Here is a 22,075-nt window from a genome sequence, read left to right as displayed (position 1 = left end):
ATGGAGATCCATGAGCACTATGCTGCAGCTCTCACGGGTGGCCCATTCTGCCTTTGGCTTGTCCTGAAAGGGTGTGATAGCCCTCATGGCAGAGGTCTAGACCTCCTTGATCCCTGCATATACTCCACCATAAAGTTATTGCTAAGCATGAAGAGGGAATAGGGAAAGAAATGAGCACTTAGATAGGTCCTACTATGTGCTGGCACTTTGATGTTATCCAAATGTCATTTATTTTTTGTTTTCACAGCAATCCTGAGAGGGGTCATGCTGTTATTTCCTGGCCCCCCATTTTATAGCTGAGGTAACTAAAGTAAAAAGAGGAAAAATTATTTGTCCAAACCCATGGGGTCAGTAGGAGATCAAATTTCTACAAAGATCTTCCAGAATCCACTTCATCCAATGCAAGCTATCTGCATTAGGAATAAAAAAGTAAGCATTAAAAGAGATTGTCCCTGTCCCTTCTCCCTCCAATTCTATGGGAAAGAACAACAATAAAAAGGAACTCAAGGGTGGGGTAAGTCAAGTGGAAGTGAAGTAAAAGGGAATATCCATGAAGACCATGGCATAGAATGTATAGAGAGTCAGGAGGTCATCCAGAAGATGTTAGAAGACAAGTCTGTCCTAGGTGTTCTCCTTAAAATAAATATTCTGAAAGAAATCAGTCAGTAAAAAGGAAGAGGCTCCTGAGGTCAAGGATAATTCAAATGTGATAAATCCAGGGATGAAATGAATTTCTAGAAGAAGGAGGTTTCTGAGAAGTGTTAGAAGAGAATCAGGAATATGACTTAGAGAGATGATACCTGTCCAGGTATTTTTGACTTCTTCCTCTATCCACCAGAGAATAATCAAACCCTCTTAGGTTTGTATGGGGCACAGGAGGGTTGGTGGTTAAGCAAAGACATCTATGGTATGGTTAGGGTGAAAATAGGTCATAATGTCCAGGGAGTTCACGGTTAAATGATTTGAAACTCCCAACATGATATTGAATGGTCCCATTTAGAGACAGTAAGGAAAGGCAGTAAGGAAAAATAATGAGGAAAGTGGGTTTTACAATTTTTATCTGTATTCCCCAGTGATGAAAATTTAAAGGCCTAACAGATGTATCTGAATCCATCAATAATAACCAAGAGAGCATACATAAAATGAAATGACCCATAATGTTTCCAGATTAATTAATGTTGGCATGCAAGACCTTCCTTCCAGCAGAGAAGTGGTGAATCATGGATGGATAATGTTACATACTCTGTCAATGCGGTCATTTTATTGGTTGATTTTGTTTAGAATTTTTTAAAATACATAATTATTTTAAGAATATTATCTTAACCTTAAATTTTTTATGAGGTATCCTTTATATGAAGCTAATCTATCCACATACAGATAAAACTCATGATATTAGTCTTGATACTCATGCTAACTGAGCTAACCAGTTATACAATTATTCCATTGATATGATTTTTATTTTTTGTGTTTTTTTAAGGCAATGAAGTTAAATGGCTTGCCCAAGGTCACACAGCTAGGCAATTATTAAATGTCTGAGGCTGGATTTGAACTCAGATCCTCCTGACTCCAGGGCCATTTCTCTATCCACTTCACCACCCAGCTACTACTATTGATTTGATTTAAAAAAACATAGAGAATGGGCAGCTAGGTGGTGCAATGAATAGAGCACCGTCCCTGAAGTCAGAAGGACATGAGTTCAAATGTGTCCTCAGACACTTAATAATTACTTAGCTGCATAATTGTGGACAAGTCACTTGACCCCATTGCCTTGCAAAAACAAACAACATGGAGAACTATTTTCCTCCTGTATACATACAAAATCAAAATTATATTGCATTTTTAAATATGTTGGAGAAATTGCTAGGATTCAGGAATCAAAATTGTTTATATCTGCTGGTGTGCATTAATAGGTAATAAGATAGGGCAGGACATAATGTGCTGGACGTGAAGTTGGGAAGATTCCTCCTCCTGAGTTCAAATCTAGCCTTGTCCCTTATTGACTCTGTTACTTCAGGAAAGTTCCTTTATTCTATTTGCTTCCTTTTCCTCATGTATAAGATGAGCTGAAGGAGGAAATGGCAAATTACTCCATGCTTTGCCAAGAAAATCCTAAAGGGAATCACAAAGAACTAGAAATGACTTAAAAGATTGAAGAACAACATACAGTGATTTTTCTAGAAAGATAAAGTCAGTTCTCAGGATAAAAATTAGTTTTCTTCCTTTCCACTCACAGGCAATTGACTCATTGAAATTAGTTCTGGGTTTTCTATATTTAACTGGACATCAGGGAGATTGTCCCTGAAGGCAGTGTCAAGACTATAATAGGCAGCATTCCAAGAACTGACTTTCCACCAAACCAGAATATCATAAATGTGCTTAGACAGTATAGGGGCTCTTCAAATCTCTTGATTCTTTTGAAAAATCCTAGCTTTTGTGCTTGCATTGAGATAGTGGCATTTATCAATTTGCAGCTCCACAAGTCATCAGAGAAGTTAACAGGGATTCCGGTTAATTTATGTGGAAAAAGAACCAGTAAGTATGGAGAGGGGGAGAGAGAGAGAGAGAGAGAAACAGAGAGAGAGAGAGAGAGAGAGAGAGAGAGATTGATTTTCCCATTTCTCTTCTTTTCCTTTCCTTTTTAAGAACACACACACACACACACACACAGAAACACAAAAGAACACACTTTTTTTCTTGACAAGAGGCAACTAATGCTATCATGTCAGATTTACAGAATACTTGTCTGAAAAGCTCCTTTTGCCATTTCAGGTCAGTAACTAATTTGCAAATTATCTACTTCTTGGCCAGAGAGAGATTGAATCTCTGGCCTAGAGGTCATAACCAATCAATATGTGCCAGAGGGAATCCTTGAATTTAGATCTTCAGGACTACCTCTGGATTCTCTAAGGCATGACACCATTCCTAACATATTAACATTCATATATTTATACATATTATTATATAAACATGGTATATGTGTAGGCAACTGTGTGTGTGTGTGTGTGCGTGTGTGTGTGTGTGTAATCTATCAGCAAACGCCAAGTATTCATATTTTACAGTTGTTTTTATTACTACTTGGCCTTCCTTTTGGAGGAGCACGCACTTACATATATGAATTGGGATTTAGGTGAGGAAAAGTTCTAGAAAGTTGATGCTCTCATTAACTCTATGACAGTATGGCATAATGAATAGTCCTTTGGCCTCAGAATTTAGAAGAACATGGCTCTGGCAAAAACCTGCTGTATGACCCAGAGAAGGAATTGAACCAGGTAAGGAAGCAACCCAAGCCAGTAGCAAACCATGTTGCAGAAGCGGACCTCATCTGTAATTTTAGATATTTTCTCACCTACAGCTACCTACAGAAATCAAATCATAGGTCAGATCTATCTCTTTATCAATCGATCAATCAATCAATCAATCAATCTATCTCCAAAATAGTTCTTTTACTGAATGAATGAATATCTTATGTCATAACAGTTGATTCAGTAGTCCTGTGGGTAACTGTGTAGATACAGTCAATATCAACAATGTTAGAATACACTGAAAAGAAGAAAGAAGAAAACGTACCATGATATTGTGAATACCGTGAATATTTTCAAGGCTCAGAAGGACCAGTATGAGATTCATTGAAAGGGTAAAACACTAACCAGAAAGAAAAAAAGCTGGGATTTGCATTAATCATATTTACATAAGTTTTTGGTGTATGCATTTTTGGTACAATATACTGTGACATGTAGTTTCTAACATACATGTATATAAACACATATCTTTATATATAAACAGAAAGGTGGCACAATGAAAACAATTCTAAACTACAGGAGGTCTAAAACTGATCTAGTGTTCACAATTAATCTGGCAAGAGTATGGAAAGCTGCCACCCCAATCCAGTATTGAGACTGGGTCTCTGAGTGGTTGTTATACTTCCAATATGATGAAAAGCGAAGAGAGACAGAGGACAGAGACACAGAGAGAGAGAGAGGGAGATAAGGGGAGAGGAAGAGAAAGAGAAAGACAAAGTTATAAAGATTGAGAGAGAAGGAATAAGAGAGACAGAAGAAGAAGAAGACGAAGAAGAAGAAGAAGAAGAAGAAGAAGAAGAAGAAGAAGAAGAAGAAGAAGAAGAAGAAGAAGAAGAAGAAGAAGGAGAAGGAGAAGGAGAAGGAGGAGAAGGAGAAGGAGGAGGAGAAGTAGAAGGAGAAGAAGAAGAAGAAGGGTGCAAGAAAGAGAACCTGAGGAAGAGAGAAAAAAGAGGGTGAACAAAAAAGGAGTGGGGAGAGGGAGCCATAGAGAATTTAGGAAGGAAGGGAGAGAATTAGGAAGGAAGATAGGAAGAAAAGAAGGAAGAGGGAGGAGAGAAACATAAATAAAAATATATATGAAATGATTGCAAAATTTCTTCTGAATAGGGGAAATTTAAAGAGACTAATGTAGGAGGTGGCCCCTGAGGTAGGTTTAAGGAAAGACAGGCAATCTATGATATAGAAATTAAAAGGGAGGCTCCTGGCATGGGGGACAGCCTCTGCAAAGGTGATAGTGGGGGAAGCTATAATGCCTTTTCCAGAAAATACAGAAAAATGTAAAAAGAGTACAGAATGCCAGAAACCAAGATGATAGATAATGAATGGTTTTAACAGACTGGCAACATAATTTGCATTTTCCACTAAGGGATCTAGGGAGCCATTAAAGATTTTGGAAATGGGAAATCAAATGTTCAAATTTTCATTTTAAGGGAATCACACTGGTGACTGGAGAGGATATACTGGAGGAAGGAGTTTCCATGAACCCCTCAAGTCTATCAGGAATTATTGCTGTCTCCAAGGTGAGAGGCAATGAGAATTGGACCTGGTGTAGTGACTTTCATTGTCAAATGCCTATTAGAAATGTTGAATACTGATGCTAAGACTAGGGAATCCAGTTTGCAAATGGGTAGATATAATGAACTAAATACACGAGTCATTGGAATTTAGACAGAAGGGGGGGGAAACAGAGAGAAAGAGAAGGAAAGATTAAGGGGAAGGAGGAGAGAGAGAATCAAAGGCAATCATTCCAGTAAATAATGAATTGAATGTATAGACCCTGGCTGGATTATATTGCTAGTAATCCTATTTCATGAAGCATTTAGGAGAAAATTCTATTTGTCAGTAACTTCACTATTATACTCAACAAAGCTTTGAATGGTTCCAAACATTATGAAAAGTAAATTGGAATTATTCTTTGATTATCATTAAATGTCTATATTCTTTGGCCAAAAGATCTCACTGGTAGACATGGTCTATATATTGGACAATGGCAAAAATGAAAGGTTTTATAGACACCTAAAATTTATAGCAACACGTTTTATTTTGCAAGCAACCACAAAACCCCTATAGACCAAGTCCTTATCTATCAATCAGGGAATGAATAAAGAAATTAGCTTAAACAATTTTTAAAGGTATTTATTAAAAGAAATGTTTTACAGGAGTGCAGCAGTGGAGGGATCCATTGGGAAATCTAGGGAATCTGAAGGTAAAAGATGTGTAAAAATGCCTTGAATTTCAACTTAAAAATACCCAGATCCACTAATGGCAAGAATTCAGCCCTACGGCATGCTTTTGTATAGAAGAGGCTTTCTACCAAGGATATTTTATCATGGAATCTTGCAAGGAAAAAAAAGAAGAAGAATCAGGCTGATCAAGATGCTTATTGGCAGACTCTAACCTAACGAAAATTTTAGCAATAATAATAATAATAATAATAATAATAATAATAGTAGTAGCTAGAATGTATACAATACTTATTGGGTGTCACTCACCAAGTTAGAGTTTTACAAACTGTATCTCATTTGTTCCTTTCAACAACCTTGGGAATTAGTTGAGAAACGTAGGCAAATGGTAATTAAGTGACTTGGTCAAGGTCCCACATTTGAAAAGTGTCTGAAGTGGGATTGTGCTCTATCAACTATGATATCTGAATGCTTAGGGGCCATTAAAACCTATCTCCACTGGCTCATCATGACATGAATGTGACCATGCATGCTCAAATAGTCTGCCATTGGGCACAATCCAGAATGATGTGGCGGATGGGATCAGGGATGACAGCATATCTGATGGCTGAAAAAAAAATGTGGTGCAATCAGGAAAGGCTTTCATAAGTTTAGCTACATGGAAGTAAAATGTTCATTTGCTACACACCTCAAAGATTATTGACGCTTTCTCATTTCCCATGTACATTCTGATCTGGGTATTGGGACTTCATCCATTACAAGGAGTGAGTCTCCAGTCCTTTATATGATGAAGAGGATTCAATAAAGGTTCATATATAACAATCTTTTGTCTCCAAAATGACCCAATTCATAATTCAAAAGTTTTATGTGGGAGCAACACTGATCCTAGATCTGAGTTCAAATCCCACCTCAGTTAGTTAATAATTATCTAACTGTGTGACCTTGGACAAGTCACTTAATCCCAATATCTTATACAAACCAAAAAAAAAGTCTTATGTGCCAAAAAAAAGTATAATGTCTTTTTTTTTTAAATGTTTCTCCTTTGCTCCATAGGTCATAGGATAAAAGTTACAGGGAATGTCTAACTTTACCATTGTGAGCGAATTCCTCTTTATGGGATTTTCTGACAGCCGAGAACTGCAGATCATATATTCTTTGCTTTTCTTGTTGATTTTCTTGGCTACCATGCTGGGAAATCTGCTTATTGTCATTGTTACCACTCTTGACAGGCGTCTTCACACCCCCATGTACTTTTTTATTAGAAATCTGTCCCTTGTAGATGCCTGCTATATAGCAGTTACTCTCCCTAAAGCATCCACCAACTCCCTATTGAACAGCATGGCTATCTCAAAGGGTGAGTGTGTGGCCCAGATCTTTCTTGTGGTTTTCTTTATCTATGAGGAACTGACCTGCCTCACCATCATGGCCCGTGATCGCTATGTTGCCATCTGCCACCCACTTCACTACACAGTGATCATGAGTCCCCGAGTCTGCATGCAGATGACCTTGACATGCCTGCTCACTGGCCTCCTATATGCCGGTTTCCATACTGGATACACATTTCGATTGTCTTTCTGCCAATCCAATGTGATCCAACACTTCTTTTGTGATATGCCTTCTTTACTTAAACTCTCTTGCACCGAGACTTTCAGTAATGAAATACTTATATTTGCTTCTGGTGTGGGAGTTGGGGGTAGTTGCTTCACCTTCATCATTGCTTCCTATATTCGCATATTTTCCACTGTGTTGAAGTTTCCAGTGAAAGAAGACCAAAGAAAAGCCTTTTCTACCTGCATCCCCCACATCATCATTTTACTGGTGTTTCTGATTTCAAGCTTGTTTGTGTATTTTCGACCATCTTCAGTTTCTGCATCCATTGAAGACATGATTTTTTCTGTGGTCTACTCTGTAGTACCACCCTTCTTGAACCCCATCATATATAGTCTAAGGAACAAACATATCAAGGAGGCTGTGAAAACAGTGATTAAAAGAAATATTTTCAGTAGAATATAAGAAACATTATCAAACCATTCCAGTGTTTTTATACCTTAAGCATACACTTATAGTTTTTATACTTTCCACTCTCTCTCTATTCTATGATATTACCTATTTCTCCCACACAACAACCTATTATTTAATTATAGAAATTTTCACTGACTGTCCTTTGTACCTGTAGTTTCTCCTCTCCTTCATTCTGCCTCCTGTCTGGCTCCTTCCAAGAAGAAGTACATATTTCATTTTCTACAGGAGAACTTTCTTCTTTAGCCCTCTCACTACTAACCTTTTGATCATACTCCATTAACCTGTCTCTATCTTGTTTTTAAAAAGTCATTTGCATTTTGTCTTCCTTATCAGGATATAACTCATTAGAATGTGAAGGTAGGACAATGATTTTGCTTATTTTCCTAATGAAACCTTTGAAATTTATTGTCCCTAACATTATGGTATAGATAGACCCCAACATTCTTTTCTCAGAAACCCTTAGAAGTAGTGGTTGCTTCAGTCCTCAAACATGCCATCCTATATACTTTTCTCTCTCCCAAACAAATTTCCAAGTTAAGAAGATTTGAAGATCAGTATTTCTACTGTCAACTCCTTTAATTTTAGATCAGTCCTCCTCATTCATATCTGACAACTGCACCCAGATGACTCTGGAGGAGAGAGTGAGGCTGGTGAGTTAGCACAGCTCCCCCACCAGCCCATTCAAATGCTATTCACGTTCCTACCATGGCATCACTAAAGAGATGCTTCTTCGAGAATGAAGGATAAATAATAACATGGATGAATTACTTTCAATTTTTGTCAAAAAGGGAAGAGAAAACTCTTCATCAGGGGTCTGGGTAAATGAAGTCCTTTCTTTAACTAATAAATCATGACTCTTTGTCATGATTACCATTTAATTATTTGATTTCCTGACTCTTCATAATTTTCAGTTAATATATAATTTATTTTGATACAAGGAAAAAGCTACTCATTTCCCCCTTATATTGATCTTCACCAGAATTTTCTTTTGACTTATATAACATCTTAATATACTATATAATCCTCTTATCCCTAATTTTATGCATCTCATTTCTTTTAAATAAGCTATATACATTCATATTTCTAGTCATAGAAATCATTTCATAGCATTTTAGCAATTTTTCATTGCTAGGATTTGTTTAGTGCATTCTTAGTGACATTCAAGAGATAAAATGTGCCTCCTTGAATTAGGACTTCTATTCCCTGTAACTTATCTTTTAAATTTTCAAGCATACCTATGATATTATTGTTAATAATATTATTTTAAAATTCACATAGCCCTTTATGAGTTGTAAATAACTCTTTAAATATTTTCCTTTTATATCAAAAGAATTTGTTGTTGCATGTCTGACTCTTCATGACAGTAGTTGGAGTTTTCTTGGCTAAGACACTGGAGTGATTTGCCATATCCTTCTCTAGCTGTAGATGAAGAAATGGAGACAAACAGGGTGAAATGATTTACCCAGGGTCACACAGTTAATAAGCTTCTGAGATAGGTTATCCTGACTTCAAGCCAGCTACTCTATCCATCAATCCACCAAGTCACCTCAAAAATTTGTGAAGGGGCTAGCCTTATTTCACAGGTAGACAAAGGTTAAGTGACTTGTCTAGGATCACAGTGTTGGTAAGTGTCTAAACAAAACTTGGAAAATAATGCACTTACCACCTGGAATAGAGTAAATGGAAATTACAACAAAAGAACTGCACATTGTACCAAATTTGTCTCTAAAGAAATAAAAAATCCATCGCATTTTTGAATTTATGACAGGCTAAAGCTCAAATTATATTATGATATGATATGATTGATGGGACCTATATGATATATACAATAATAAAATATAACAAGACATGGGATGACATGATATTTTGTGATATGATGTGATGCAATATGAGGTAATATCATACACACACGCATGTATAAATATATATATATATATATATATATATATTACTGATTGATGAGTTGGTTACTTTTTTACTTTTTTTTCTCCTACATTCAGCCTTGAACTCCATCAAAATAAGCTTCTCTAATTTGGACATTTTATATCATCTAAAAATAATCACCTCTTTTCAAACAACTCCATGTCCATTTCTGTTTCTGACCAAAAAAAAAGAAACAGAAAAAGCATTAAAATATTGAAATAACTGGTTTCTAAGAAATTGTCTCCCTAAAGTCTAACAAGTATCATTAAAAGGACTTAAAATGAAAAGGGATGATTTAAAACTGCATATATATATAACAAATATATATATATATATGTATATATATTTGATCTAGGAAAAATAAACAGTTTATGAGAAACAGAATCCCAAAAAAAGGAATCAGAAATATGAAATGTGACTTCCGTTGTTATTACAGTTGCCAGAATCCAAAGTTAATTAAGTGTATACTAAATGCTTTACAAATATTATCACGTCTGATCCTCCCAATCGCCCTGTGAGGTAAATGTTATTATTATTCACATTTTATATTTGAAGAAACTGAAGTAAAAAGAGGTTAAATGACTTGCACAGAGTCAAACACCTGGTAAAGTTCTGAGGCTAAATTTGAATTCATATATTCCTGATTCCAGGTCCGTTCCTCTCTTCTTTACCCCATCCAGCTTCCTACTTTTGTAAATAAAATATTTGGATCCAATAGGATACATACAAGGGAAAACAAGGTGGCTTTGAAAACTTAGACTACAGTGTCCCTTATGGGACGGTTTCCTCACCTTGCTATTTCATTGACAACCTGGCTTCCCAGAGAGGGAGGGGACTACTTTTTTCCCTCAGTCTCCAAGAGATCATCCTGTGGAGCTGAAGTTTCTAGTAGAATTATTTGTGAACTGCCCATCAGTGCACTTTCCAGTCAGTTTGAACTAATAGAGTAACCATTACGGTCTTATAGGCAAAAATATCTGTTGGAGAAGCTGACAAACAAGAAAAGTAATATAATAAAAGAAATAACTATAATAAATAAAATTTCAAAGTAAATTTTAAAAACAGAACAAGCAATCTAGCTTTTGTAAAAGAGAGCATTTAAAAATCTTGACATTAATTCAAAATCTCAAAACTATTGAAGGCATGTTTGCTTTCAAAAGAGTAAAGAAAAATTCTAAGGAAAAGATTCCTTGGAGCTTTATAGAAACCTAATAATCTTGCTCAAGATTAAAGAATACCATAGATGAGACAAGACTCAGAGAAACCTGGCACAAGACACAACACCCTTCTTAAAACCTCAACTATAGCGTCACTTATGATAAAGAAACAAAATAATAGAAATTAAAAGGCTGATAATGAATGTATAGCATCAATCCCTATAGATCAAGAAATAGAAACACCAGCAGGTCAAAGCAGAAATGCAGTTATCCCACCTATAAATATATTGCCTTGTAATGTGATTCTGTATAAAAGGTTATTCTTTCTATTGCATATAATTCATTATTCATTACTAATGACCAATTCCTCAGCTTAGGTCATGTTACATCATGCTATTTTACTATCAAATGCTACTGTTATTAGTTTTGCACTATTAGAATTTTGTCAATTATTATAATTCTTGCTGTTATCATTGTTAATGTATAATTCCATTATATTTTAATATTAAGGTTGCATTTTTGTAGTCAGAGGAGTTGCAACATTCAAATGAAATAATGCATGTAGATAACTTTGCAAATCTTAACACAATCTATAAATGCCAATCATTAATATTATTAACCTATAGTCATCAGGTCTCTGATCTGCCTATAATTCCATCCCTTGAATCTCCTACCGCACTGCCCTTGAGCTCAATGTTTATTGAACAATACAGCACTTTTCTGACAATTTGTTAACTGCTCTCCAGGAAAAACACAATAATGGATGCATTTGCACTATTAATTATAATCTGCATTATCAATATTTTCTTGTTTAAATAATGTTAGGTTACAAATTTAGTAATATCTCTCTTCTAAATAGTCATAAGAATTTTCTGAACCCACCCTATGGTAGAGGCTTTCAAGTTTGTATTGGCATGATCAAGCATGACTGGACACACCATACGTTCATTTCTGCCTCATGGTGTCATTTTGGTCCTTTTAAACATGAAGGAGAAATAAAAAAAATCTAAGCCTTCACCAAAACAAGAAATCAAACCCTAGAAGGAACTAGTTGGTATTTTTTGACATTTAAATGTTTTTAATGAAAATTTAGCATTCAACTCTTGTGGGTAAATTATCTGGTTCGAACACATCCCTGAATGTACCCTAAATGAGAGTTAGCTAGATGAGGGAGTGGATAGAGCACCTGGAATCAGCAAGACCTGAGTTCAAATCTAACTTCCGACGTATTGGCTGAAAGACCCTGGAAAAGTCATTTAACCTTGTTTAGTTTCCTCATCTGAAAAATGGTAGGGAGAAGGAAATGTATCACTCTAGTATCTTTACTGAGAAAACCTGAAATGGGGTCACAAAAGAGCTGGATATCTCTGAGATGCCTGAATAACAAAAGTACTATATAATTTCCAAAGGACTAAATGATTTTGACTATGGGGGAAAATGCAGTATCTGTATTAAGCATCAGAGAGTGGAAACCAATTTTCCTTCTTTAAAAATTACATTAGTTCTGAGATTAAGCAAATGAGAAGCTGATAAAAAAAGAATTTTCTATTAACAGCTAGTAATGTGTGTTGACAGCTTAAAAAATTATTTGAAAAAATGTTGAGGAAATTGATGTGAAAGTATTTCTCCCTATGGAGTGTAGGAGGTGAGCATTTTATGTGCAGTCCTTAAGGATCTGCAAAAAAAAATCTTTGTAAAAGAGAAAGATTGAATAGATTTCTTCCTTGTGACAGCAATTAGTTTATGAAAAAAATAAGTCATGACAATGTCTCAAACAATGTTGAAAAATATAGATAAAAAGAATTCTATGAAAAGCCTATGAGAATTGAAAGCATTTCCTGGGACTTCTAAAGAGAAGACAAAGGGGATGAAAAGAGCAATTTTAACTAGAAATAGTAAGAACACTGTTTAAAAACCTAATCCAAATAAGTCATGACAATTTATAGAAAAGTGTGGGTCAGCAACTGTTTTAATAAGGGTTTGAAGTGATTCATTGCAAAAGAATTGCAAAAATGACATGTCTAGACTAATTATTGTTTCCATTTACTGAAAAATTTTGTATATTCAGTAACTTAGAGATAAATGACAATATTTACTGTAAAGAAATGAAATTATACCATTGGAATAAATGATTTTTAATGATGTGGAGTCAGAGTTCAAAGTTATCAGTAAATGAAAAATATTTGGCAATTTTTTTATTTTAAATAAATTAATCACCCTTGCTCCTAAATCAGAAAGCCATGCAAAGGATTCATAATTCATAAGAGCATTCATAATCCCTTTAGACCTCAAGGAGACAAACAAAAAAGAACAAAGACAAAATAGAGATTGTCGAAGGGTCATTTGAGATTTAGTGACCATTAAATGAGTGTGGCCAGATATTGAATTCATTTAACAATACTACATGTATGGGGTGGGCAGTGGGGGGAAGACTGTAGACTGTATGTATCTTTAACCTGGTAAGTAAGATTTGTGCTGTTCAGTGATTATGTAATAATTAAGCAGCCATCATAAAGAGGTAGGTTGGCCTAATGAAGAACATGACCTATAATGTTTTTTTGGAAAATGGAATTGAAAATTGTGGAAATGTGAAAGATCACAGGAGTAGAATGTATATATACACTTTCAGATTCAGTTAGTCTGATAGTCAATCAGTTTGATTTGCTTTGTGTTTATAATAAAGGAGAGGTCAATGGGAGCGAGATATATTCAATAGAGAATGGGTTTTAGAAAAACAAAAATCAATAATACCATTCATTTTATAATTAAGAATATTGGATTATAGAATAATTCTATTTCCTTTATTTTACTAAAAGGGGTACTAGTTATCAACTAGTGGCTTAGAGAATTAAGTTCTGCCATCTCTGACAGTGATTATATCCCTAGGAAATTTACAAAATTTCTATGTAACTCAAACAACTCTTAATCTATTTAGACTGAGGTCTTCTATGATAAAAATATAGAAAGGTTGCAGTCTGCAAAGGTGAAGGGAGCTACATTATTAGGAATGATGAAATTATGAATCCTTAGCATGTTATTGTCTTAAATGGTAGAGCAGGGGAAGACTTTAGTTATAATTTGCCAAGTTTTAGCACAACATTTCATTAAGATGCACATGCTATCTTTAATAAAAAAATGTGATATGGATGACGTAATAATACAATGAGTCCAACTTTAAACTGATGAATCAATCAGAGTTAAAAAATAATCCTAAATGGTCCAATATAATCTAGGAAGGAGATCCAAAGAGGATTGCACCAGAGGTCTTTGTGTGGCCCCGTGTTATTTACATTTTTCTTTTTAATAACTCATTGACAAAGTTTAAGGAACAGGTGCTATTCATGTCTAATTTTCAGGTGTAATAAATAGATAGTGTAATTTCAGGGTACAGCTGATAGAGCCCCAGATCTGGAGTCAGGAACCTGAGTTCAAATCTAACCTTAGTTATCTACTAGTTATGTGATCATGGGAAAATCCCATAACCCTGTCTAACTCACTTTCCTTATCTGTAAAATGAGTTAGGAAAGGAAAGTGAGCTTTCTCAAAGGGGAATTTCTTTAAAAGGTGATGAAATTCCCTTCATTTTAGATCAAAGGGTTATAGATTTAGAGAGGTCAAGGACATTAGTGACTGACAAGTTCAACTCCTTTGGTTTACCATTGAGGATCTCTTGCCACAGAGATTAATGATTTGCTCAGGGTCCCTGAGTTAGTCATCAGCTGAAGCAGGATTCAAACCTAGGTCTTTTTTGATTTCAAGTCTAAATAATGGTCTAATTTTACCTTTCTTATGGAGCAAGAAATGGGATGAAATCTCACAAGCATGCTAGGGTAGACATTCTTTTTCAACTACAGGTTAGACATAATGTTTCCTACTGTTTCTTCCAGGGGTGTCTAGGTGATGTTGTAGTGTCCTGGGCCTGAGTCAGAAATATTTCTCTTCCTAAATTCAAATATGGCCACAGATACTTAATACCTGTGTGACCCCTGAGCATGTAACTTACCCTGTCTACCTCAGTTTCCTCATCCATTAAAAGAAGTAGAGAAGAAAATGGCAAACCACCCCAGTATTTTTTTTAAATTTTTTTTTGCAAGGCAAATGGGGTTAAGTGGCTTGCCCAAGGCCACACAGCTAGGTAATTATTAAGTGTCTGAGACTGGATTTGAACCCAGGTACTCCTGACTCCAGGACCAGTGCTCTATCCACTGTGCCACCTAGCTGCCCCTCACCCCAGTACTTTTGCCAAGAAAAATTCATCTTGGGGTTTCAAAGTGTTGGATACGACAACTGAACAGCAAAAACCACAAAATCCCTTCTAGTTACACAACTTTTGTGAATTCCGTGGAATGAATCACAACCCTCTCAAATTGGCTTCTAATCCCCTTTATAATCTGGTTCCTGACCACCTGTTCTAACCTTGTTTACCTCTCTTGCTCTGTCATCCATTTTAATCAAAATGAATTGCTCACTTCTCCATGAAATCTATACTGTGGCTTTCACTTGTGTGAAGTATTAAAGAACATAGACTAGGAATGAAGTGCAGAAATCATTACCTCTGCCCATAAACTAAGGAAAAAAGTGTTTATTGTCTTACTCAGAGTCATTTAGATAATAAGTAATGGAGGTATGACTTGAACTCATGAAAATCAGTCTTCCTGACTCCAGGACCAGTACTCTATGGTGTCACTGAGCTGCCATGAGGACAAGAACCATTTCTAATTTATTTTTGCCATTCCTTTTGGGCACTCACAATATTCAACATACAAGAGATGTCTAATAAAAGTCACATTGAAATTTGTTGAAAACCTTAAAGGGTAGATATATGCATTTAGCTGTGGAGTCCCCATCTAGGGCCCAAGTTGTTTTGATTGATTGATTGAGTTCATAGCAATCCAATTCTATCTAGATTATTCCACATGAGACCTATCTGGCTGCCCAGTCACTCAACATTGTCAAAGGTTTATTAGAGATGTTTCATTGTTCCCCAACTGCTCCAAGATATGCATGATGGAAGGTCCAGAAGCTATCCCTCCAGGATCTGGGGAAATAAACTCATTTAGGTAAGAGACTTTTGATCTTCTACAGAGTCATCCTTGTTGGTAACCATGTGAAAATTTACTATTCAACTTCATCTAGACTGCTCTAAGATAGATTATACTTTAAAGCCATCCATTCTGGCTGTATTTACCATACTCCCTTGATACTGGGTGATTATTTCCCTCCCTTATTCCTCTCCTCTCCTTCTGTCCTGACATCAACAAAAACTCTATATCAATATTGCTTTTGGGAAAGGCCCAGCAATTAATTGCTCTATGGATGAATTCACCATCCTTGTGATTACACAAACTCTAAGCTCCATCTCTGGCTACCAATCCACTATAAATGATATTATCACTTATCAGTTGGTAAACTTTTTGAGGTAAGGATTGCCTTGCCTTTTCTGTTTTTGCATTTTTGTTGTTTAACCATTTTAGTTCATCTCTTTATGACAATATTTAGGCTTTTCTTTGCAAAGATATTGGAGTCCTTTGGCATTTCCTTCTGCAGCTCACATTACAAATGAGAAACGGAGGCAGACAAGGTTAAATGACTTGCCTAGAATTAACACAACAGTAAGTGTCAGATTTGAACTAAGGAAGAGGATCCATTTTGAGTTCAGATTGAGTTCTCCACCTCCTAACTATCAACCTAACTATCCTCACTCCTTTTGGCATCCTCAGTGCTTACTATTATATCTGACACATGGTACATGCTTAGGTATATACATTTTGATGCATTCATTTATCTTCTACTCAATCAAAGTACATAGTAATTCAATGAATTTTTTAAAAAACATAATGAAAATAGGAAGCTAGGTGATGCAGTCGAAAGAGCACGACCTTGGTGTCAGAAGGGCCTGAGTTCAAATCCTGCCTCAGATGCAATAATTATCTAGCTGTGTAACTTTGGACAAGTCAACTAATCCTACTGCCCTGCAAAACATACACAAAAAGAAAAATATATTAAATTAATATAAGAAAGAATATGGATGGATTGTTATTCATTACAGTTATACTATGATTTTTAGAATTACATATCTGTAAGACTTTGAATGTAAATATGTATCCTATTGCTTCTGCTAATCATAATACTGCTCTTTGTATAAATGATGGAAATGGGTCAGGTGAGGGAAGATACATTTGATAGTGATGATGATGGTAATGTTGAGAGTAGAAATAGTAGGAGGATGATGATGATGCTGATTTTGGTATAATATTGGCAATGATAGTGGACCAGTATAATGGTAATTGTTGCCCATTGCCTCAAGAAGAAAATAACACTCCTCTGTCTGACATTTACTGGCATTCAACTCAACTGATCTCAAGTTACACTCCTTCCCATAAAGTACATTGAGTCCAACTGGCCAATTTGCTCTGCCCCATAAATGCCATTCCCTCCTTCACTTGCATGCCTTTGCAAAAATTGATCTCCAAGGCTGGAATGCTCCTTATATTTCCTTTTACTGTGGAAATGACCGGTTTTCTTTTTAGCACAACTCAAAATATTTTCCTCTTTTGGCTCAAAATTACTTATATTTAAAAATAAGGAGCAGCTAGGTGGTGCAGTGGTACCAGTCCTGGAGTTAGGAGTACCTGAGTTCAAATCCGGCCTCAAACACTTAATAATTACCTAGCTGTGCAGCCTTGCACAAGCCACTTAACTCCATTGCCTTGTAAAAAGTAAAAATAAAAATATTTAAAAATAAGTACATATTTATAAATAGGAAGATATATAGGTTAGAAAATATATGTATCTGTATGTGTGAGTAGGTACATACTACTAATGAATCCAGGGACATCTCCAGTCATCCCAATCTATATATGACCCCTAGACCCAGATGGTTCTGGAGGAAAAAGTGACTTTGGCAAGTAGAGTCTCACTTAAATTCAATTCATTTTCATTTTAGGCTATCACCTCCCTGATTCCATGGTGGTCTTTGAGAATAAAAGACAAATATCAATCATTCAATCATTTCTACCTGTAATACCTTTAAATGGCAGTGGAGGTAATGCTAGTGATGATGTCAATGTTGCTGTTGTATGTCATAAGAGTGGTGGTGCTGTGGTGGTTTACATGCCCTCAAGAAAAGATGAAATTCCTTAGATGACACTTGGACCTACAAAATGTCATATAATTCAGTTGGTTGATCCACAAATTCCTCTATTTTCATTCCTTACCTCTAACCTGACAAAATTTTTAAAAAATCTGGGAAAATTAGTTCCGTGACTGAATGGTAATGTAATTCCTCTGGTCATATGATGCAGGTGACACAATTAGTAATCATTCAAAGCCTTGAAATGGATAATAATGTTTTTAATCATCTCTGCAAAGATTGCTCTACCACTCTAAATGTGGAAAGAATGAACAATTGAACCTGGATATGTAATAAAAATCAATTCTGTTTCAATTTCGCCAGTACTTCAGTACTAGACCATCTACACTTAGGTAAATATAACCATGATGCTGATTTTGTGCATAAATTCAATTTTATCAAATGGTCTCCTCAATTATTAACATTAGTTTTAAAAATGAGGAAAATATGGTAGTTGACTGGATTGAACAGAGAGATGATTGAAAAAATAATGTTCCCAGTCTATTATGCAAGTTACACAATAGATGCCCATTGGAATTAGTCAGTGAAGCTTCCTCATCAGACCCAGTTACTCCTATCAGAAAAGGAAAAAAAAGGACTGAAAATCCAAGTTAGTGGAGTTATATATTTTCATTGCCTCTACTGTTTAAGTCTTAATAAACAGTAATGGCATCATATCGATTAATTCATTATAACCTATATGTTAACATGCATGTCTGCACATAGCCCTTGATTATGTCCTATGATCATTCTTAGAAATATATATGTATATATAATTATATATATATATATATTATAACTCAACAAAGGGAAAAGGAAAGGAAATAATCAGACAAAGAATAAGAGAGACAAATTTTTTCATAAAACAATTTATAACTATAAACAACATTGTGCCAGTTCCTTCATTATCTATAGAAGTCTTAAACCTAGTAAAGAAAGGTGATATTCAAGATTCCATTATAGATACTGTCAGAACTGAGCCAAGAGTTCAGATGTCTAACCTAAGAAAATTTCTACTGCATCATCAAATTTTAACAAAAGGAAAAAAAAAGAATGGAATGCACAAGAAGGAAATTATTGCAACAAATTTATACATCATAGATAGGGAAACACTTCTTTCATCAACTTTATCAGGGCTGCTTTCATGTCCTTGTTCCTCAAACTATAGATGGCAGGATTCAGTGTGGGGGGCACCACTACATAAAACACAGAAACCAACAGGTCAATCAAAGAAGGGGTGTCAGAGGTTGGTTTTATATGAGCAACAAAAGCAGTTGTAAAAAATACAGTGGTCACAATGACGTGGGGCAGGCATGTGAAGAATGCTTTGGACCTGCCTTCTGTGGATGGCATCCTTAGAACAGTGGAAAAGATGTAGACATAAGAAATAACAATATAGAAAAAACACCCAAGACCCAAAACTGTAGTTGTCACTGTGGTTCCAATTTCAGCAAAATTGGACTCTGAACAGGAGAGTTTGAGCAGATGAGGGATCTCACAGAAGAACTGGCCAAGCTCATTGGCTTTACAGAATGGTACAGAGAAAGTGCTGACCGTGTGCATGATGCCTGAGAGACTCCCACTGATCCAAGAAGCTGCTGCCATCTGCACACAGGCTCCTCTGCTCATGAGGGTCTCATAGTGCAGTGGGTGACAAATGGCTGCATATCGGTCATAGGACATCACTGTCAACAGAGCCAATTCAGCACAGACAAAAAAAAGCACAAAGCATACCTGGATAGCACATTCAAGGATAGAGATAGAATTGCTGTGGGTCAGGGAGATAATGATGGACTTGGGCACCGTGACGGAAATGTAGCAGAGGTCTAGGAAGGACAAATGCTTCAGAAAGAAGTACATGGGAGTGTGAAGGCGCTGGTTGATGGTAGTGACAAGGATAATGAGCAAGTTTCCCATCAGAGCTACCAGATAAATCAGGGAGAAAAGTACAGCATGTAAGATCTGCAACTCCCAGACATCAGAGAAGCTCATTAGGAGGAAGCTGGTGATGATTGTGTGATTGGCCATTGCCTTCCTGGGGACACAAGGAAAAATGATAAGGGATCAGGAAAACATTAAAGAATAACTCTGTTGGCTATGGGAATAACGGGTTTTACTCTTAAACCCCAAACTCTGGAAGGGGGGATAATGCTTTCAATCACCTCTACAAACCTTTTCTCTATGATTATCTGTCATCAACCCTTCTTTGAATCTGCTACTCTGATTGGATTCAACTCAACATTAACAAGATGCCCCTTAATGGATCAATTCATCACTTCTAACCTCACCACCACTCTGCTAGTTCCTAATTGTCATTACTTTCTGTCTGACTGAATGGAGGCTTGGAGGGCTTAGTATGATATCATTTCCACTGGTTTCCTTTAAATAGGAAAGGAACTGAACTCTCAACCCACTCTCTCTTGCATCTACTATTCAAATTGGTTTCAAATATGTAGGGAAAATGTTTTTTACCTGTTGCTACTGACTAGTCTCTCTTGTCCTATTCTACCCCAATTACTTGCCTCCATTTTTCTGTTTTCTTTCTCTTTAGATTATAAATTTCTTGAGGGCAATCACTTTATTTTTATTTATATTTTCCCCAGCATTTAGCACATAGTAAGCTTACTAAATAGTCATTTATTGAACTGACTAATAGGGGCAATTAACCATGCTACAGATTTAGAATGTCCTCTAGGCAACAGCGTTTGGAAGCTGTGCTCCACTCTCCCCATCTCAGTAGTCAAAGAAAATGAACTTAGCCCATGAAAACAACAAAATAGAGAAATCTGGCTTATTTAACCACTATTATTTCAGCTACTCTTTTATTTCAGATCCTTAAAGAAAAAGGAAGGCTAAAATAGCAGACATGTGTGTGATTTTTTAATTGGTATATAACATTGATTTATCTGCTATTAGGACACATTAATAGTAAAATAATAGAGCAAAGAAGGTTCTCAATTATAAGAATTCATCTGGAGTTTTTTTGTACAGTTCAAAAGCAATACAATATAGGAAGAGCAGTTAAAATTTGTATTTGCCTTGAGCAAAGCCACCATGAGGGGAACTCAAAATCATGTCATGTAATCTTAATTAATTTATATTGTGAAAGCAATAATAATAATTTCTGATAACTATATTGTGATAGAGGATTAATTACCTTTAGAGAATATTATGCTTGTATCAGATCACCTGCCCTACTAATTAGAAATTAAGCTCTCTGTGTTTATTACAAATTGAGGAGAACAAAATTCTGTATGTAGAGGGGGTCATCCTCCCAGGAAGAGACAAGAGAAGAATTCAGAAAGAGATACGGAGATGATAATTTCTTTAGCTCTGTTTCAGTTAGAGATATTGTACAAATTCCTATAAACAGGTCACTTGAGAAAGTTAATGACTTTTTTCCCCATTTCCTTAATGATATAAGAATTCACTTTCATAGTTTCTTTGTGACCATCATGGGATGATCTCCCTTATCTATACGTATTGCTTGGTAAATCCCAGAGAATAAAACTTCATGTCTAAACTATAATTTTCTGTTATGTTCTTTTATCTCTGTATTTTTAAGGTTCCTGTAATTTTAGCTTTCCCAGTTTCAAGAGGTTTAACAATGTTTAGTCTTCCCAGGTGATTCTTAGAATCATGCTTAAATCTTCTCTCAGTCAATTTTCTAGATGAGGGGAAGCAGGCTCAGAGCAGTTTTGTGACTCACCCATGGTTGTACAGCTAGTAAGTGACAGAGATGGGATGTGAGTTCAGGATTTTCTGAGTCCAGGACCAGACCTGAAAGAACCACAGAATTCAGAGTGAAAGGGACCTCAATGGCTATCTAGTCTAAGCAATTCCAGAGAGAGCATGTTCAAATCATTTCAGCCAACAAACTGCCATCTAGCATTTGAAGGCACTCAAAGAGTAGAAACTTCCCTAGACTGTCAAGGTTCCCCAAGTTATTTTGGCATAATTATATATAAGTTCATGATTTTGTTTTTCCAAAAGTTCAAGTTAAATATACACCACTTTGTCACTTTTCCCCATTTCCCTTGGTATTACCTTCTGGAGCCAAGAAGGATCTCTTTGAATCTACTTTCCATAAACAGTCCTTTAAATATATGAATGCCACTTTTCCTTCTCCTTCTTTCAGGTTTCTCTCCCTGACTCTCAATATGCCCAATTCCTTCTAATATTTCCCAATACGTAACAGATTCAGGATAACTCCCCCTGCTTGTCACTTTGATTTAGATATTCTCCAATTTATAGATATCCTTCCTAATGGGTATTACCCAAAGCATAGTTCCAGATACCATTCAACCAGGGCATAGGTAAATTTAAATAAAACAAACAACAGACAGTGGTGATGTGATA

The 22,075-nt window shown here is 35.8% G+C and overlaps 2 protein-coding genes across 2 annotated transcripts; one reads left to right on the top strand and one right to left on the bottom strand.

The window, feature by feature from the left end:
• Positions 1-6,559: 6,559 nt before the first annotated feature.
• LOC141492562 (olfactory receptor 14C36-like) lies at positions 6,560-7,362 on the top strand. The gene is given in 2 exon segments (XM_074192958.1): positions 6,560-7,328; positions 7,331-7,362. Coding segments are annotated over 2 exon segments (801 nt in total).
• An 11,449-nt stretch (positions 7,363-18,811) lies between these two features.
• Positions 18,812-19,744, bottom strand: LOC141509273 (olfactory receptor 14A16-like). Its single transcript, XM_074218685.1, has one exon. The coding sequence runs from the start codon at positions 19,742-19,744 to the stop codon at positions 18,812-18,814; it is 933 nt and encodes a 310-aa protein (XP_074074786.1).
• Between the last annotated feature and the right edge of the window lie 2,331 nt (positions 19,745-22,075).

Source organism: Macrotis lagotis, chromosome 1 (assembly GCF_037893015.1).
Source record: "Macrotis lagotis isolate mMagLag1 chromosome 1, bilby.v1.9.chrom.fasta, whole genome shotgun sequence".
NCBI lineage: Eukaryota > Metazoa > Chordata > Mammalia > Peramelemorphia > Peramelidae > Macrotis > Macrotis lagotis.
This window is presented reverse-complemented; position numbering and strand designations above follow the sequence as displayed.

Bases quoted from the DNA above. Each gene is read 5' to 3' on its own strand.
- LOC141509273 (XM_074218685.1), bottom strand. From the start codon at position 19,744: ATGGCCAATCACACAATCATCACCAGCTTCCTCCTAATGAGCTTCTCT.